Source organism: Ceratina calcarata, unplaced genomic scaffold (genome assembly GCF_001652005.2).
Source record: "Ceratina calcarata isolate Rehan_Ccalc_2016 unplaced genomic scaffold, ASM165200v1 scaffold577, whole genome shotgun sequence".
Taxonomy (NCBI): Eukaryota; Metazoa; Arthropoda; class Insecta; order Hymenoptera; family Apidae; genus Ceratina; species Ceratina calcarata.
In genome coordinates, this window is record NW_017176984.1 from 14,380 (window position 1) to 17,016 (window position 2,637).

Genomic DNA, 2,637 nt, shown 5'->3' on the forward strand with positions numbered 1-2,637 from the left:
CAGGTTGAAACTGGCCGGGAATATTGAAAATTCTCGATTTTTATCGACGCGCGCACTTTTAAAACGAGATAAAAACCAACGTTCCGTTTTTTTTCGAAACTCGCCGGGAATGAGTTACGTGTCGAATGACGGCATAAACAACAATCACCGGTGCCCGAAATCCAGTTTCGCAAATCAATGAAACGATCGTTCGTTTTCTGCGCTCTCTTTCCTCTCCGAGGTTTATTTAAATGTCGCAAAGTCGCGTACGCGCAGCTATCGCGTTCGCGCAATGAATAACTAAGAACGTTCGATACCTCGACCGGTAATCGACTTATCTTTAGACGTTCGTTGCAGAAACGGCGTATCGAGGCGATCCTCGATATCAGCCGGAGAAAAATATGGCCAAGTCTGCTTTTCAGGTTTCTCGATTCCGCGGTATGCAAATGAAACGTCTCGGTTCGTTAACGGCGCCGCGTAAGTGGAATCTTTCGGCGCGGCGAAATTACGTGCCCGGTTCCCTCTGAACGGGTTTAAAAATAAAAATAACACCGAGCTCCTATGGCGCGCCTTCTTGAAAACGTAATCGTTACTCAACCACCGTAAAACCAGCGGGACAGAGGAGGAGAGTTCGCGGCTGCGGGTGCCGCGATCGTTACAAACGTTTCACGTCTTCCTCTTCAGACGATCTTTAATTTGTTCTTGTAAGACGGCGACGAGAGAAGAAAAATCCGAACGTTTTCTATCGACAGTCTGAACGCGTCGTCGGAGCATCACGTACTGGCTTCACGCGTGCGAGGCATCGCGATGCATCCGCGAAGGACCGAGCAGCCTTCTTTCGATGAGGGACGAGCATTAATTTGTCTACTGAAACGTAACTCGATGACACGTGGCCCCAGTACGAAACGCGACGCGTTCGCGAGTCGATCGTCGTCCAACATAAAACATGCAAACTACCAAGTGAAGTGCCTATGAAGAACGTATGTCGGATGGTTTTTTGCAAATTTTCCATTCGTTTGCACAAAATTTCCCTAGCCACACAACAACAAAAAAAAAAAAAAAAAAAAGTGAAGTGTCTATGAAGAACGTCTAACAACCGAGGATAATTGAAGGACAGATCAGATCGACGTTAATTCATAAATCATCGATTGTATAAAAAGTAATATCTATCGAACGGATTCATCGATCGTCTAATCTGAATAGCAATCGTGAAAAATTCCAAGATGGACGGGATTGCTGGTTCACCGAGTCCCGCGAGCAGCGATGCGTATCGGAGGCGTCGCGACTCCTACAGCGCGGCGATGATCGACGAGGCGTCGATATTCGACGAATCTCGGAACGCAGAGCCTCAACCGATCCCGCAGAACAGAACCAAAATGCCGGACGGTCTCAGCTCCGAATCTGAGTCCTGGTCGACGGAGAGCTCGTTGATGAAACGGGATCTGACTAGAACGCCGTCGACTGATACCAGCAGATCGTGGAACGGGAGTATTGAGATACCGGAGACGTTCGCCGGTCATGCAGAAATGTGGAACCGGCTGGCGAGGTGTCGCTGTCTCGTGGCGAAATTGTCGATCTCGTCGGAATGTCAGTGTCTGTGTCGTTGTCAGTGCCGATGCAGCCAGTGTCAATACTATCGTCGTAAGATCTCGAGCTGTTCGAGCAACAGGGATCAGCCGTTCCTCGCTGGTTTCAGGAGGAAGGACTCCGGCTACTCGGTGTCCACCTGCCAGAGCGTTCTGCCGCCGTCTTCCGGCAGGAACTCGGCGGCCAGTCTGTTCCACGAGATCAGGGGGGACGGTCGCGAGTCGGGCATCGTACAAGACGAGGTGATCCAACGTCGGCACTCGGATCAAACGCAGTCGCCACGTGGTTGCAAGATCGGCCGGGTAGATAACCGTCGGTTCTCTGAACAGACGATCGCCAGAAGAAGCAGCGGATGCATCCTCGAGGAGACCGGCGCGACGCAACCGATCATCGCAAGAACCTGTCCGCGCTCCTTCCCGGAGAAGATCGCGACGGGGGAGCCGTGGACGCGTTTGCATAATGAAAATCACCGCGGCGATCGGACGTCGAGGGAAGCCACCGCGGACAAACGTTCCGCGAGGAAGAAGAAGAGGGAGGAGGACGTTGGGGCGGGTGAGAGAAGGAGGAGCAGCACTGTAAGCGTCACGCCGAAGATGATGAGGAGACGATTTTCCGAACAGTTGATACTTGAAGCTGGCTTGGGAAGCGTTCATGATTATGAAGATTTACTTCGAGAACCGGAGGACGCGGCAGAGGAAGAGTCGCTCACCGTGGCGAACGCTCGCAAGAGGATCACCCTCAAGAGGCATTATTACCCGGAGGGCGGATGGGGACATGTAATTGCATTGGTCGCCATTCTGGTACAAGTGATCTGTCATGGGCTCCAACTAGGATCGGGAATATTAATCTCGTCCTCCGTCGTACAGTTCCAATGCGATCTGGCAGAAGCAGGTACCAATTCGAAACTTACTTAAGGTAGTTATCACTTAAACGATCTTAGTTGTAAATTTTATTCGAGATAATTACGAAAATTTCAACAAAATTAATTAAGCACATTATAGATACTTTTGCCAAGTTTCAGTGCATTTTATCACATAGTTTCTCAGTTATGCTTAATCAAAGTTGACTACT

At 50.1% G+C, this 2,637-nt stretch overlaps 1 protein-coding gene across 1 annotated transcript; it reads left to right on the forward strand.

Annotated features, from left to right (window-relative positions):
- Positions 1-1,105: 1,105 nt before the first annotated feature.
- Positions 1,106-2,480, forward strand: LOC113464882 (uncharacterized). Its single transcript, XM_026817419.1, has one exon. The coding sequence runs from the start codon at positions 1,203-1,205 to the stop codon at positions 2,478-2,480; it is 1,278 nt and encodes a 425-aa protein (XP_026673220.1). The 5' UTR covers positions 1,106-1,202.
- The last annotated feature ends 157 nt before the right edge of the window (positions 2,481-2,637 follow it).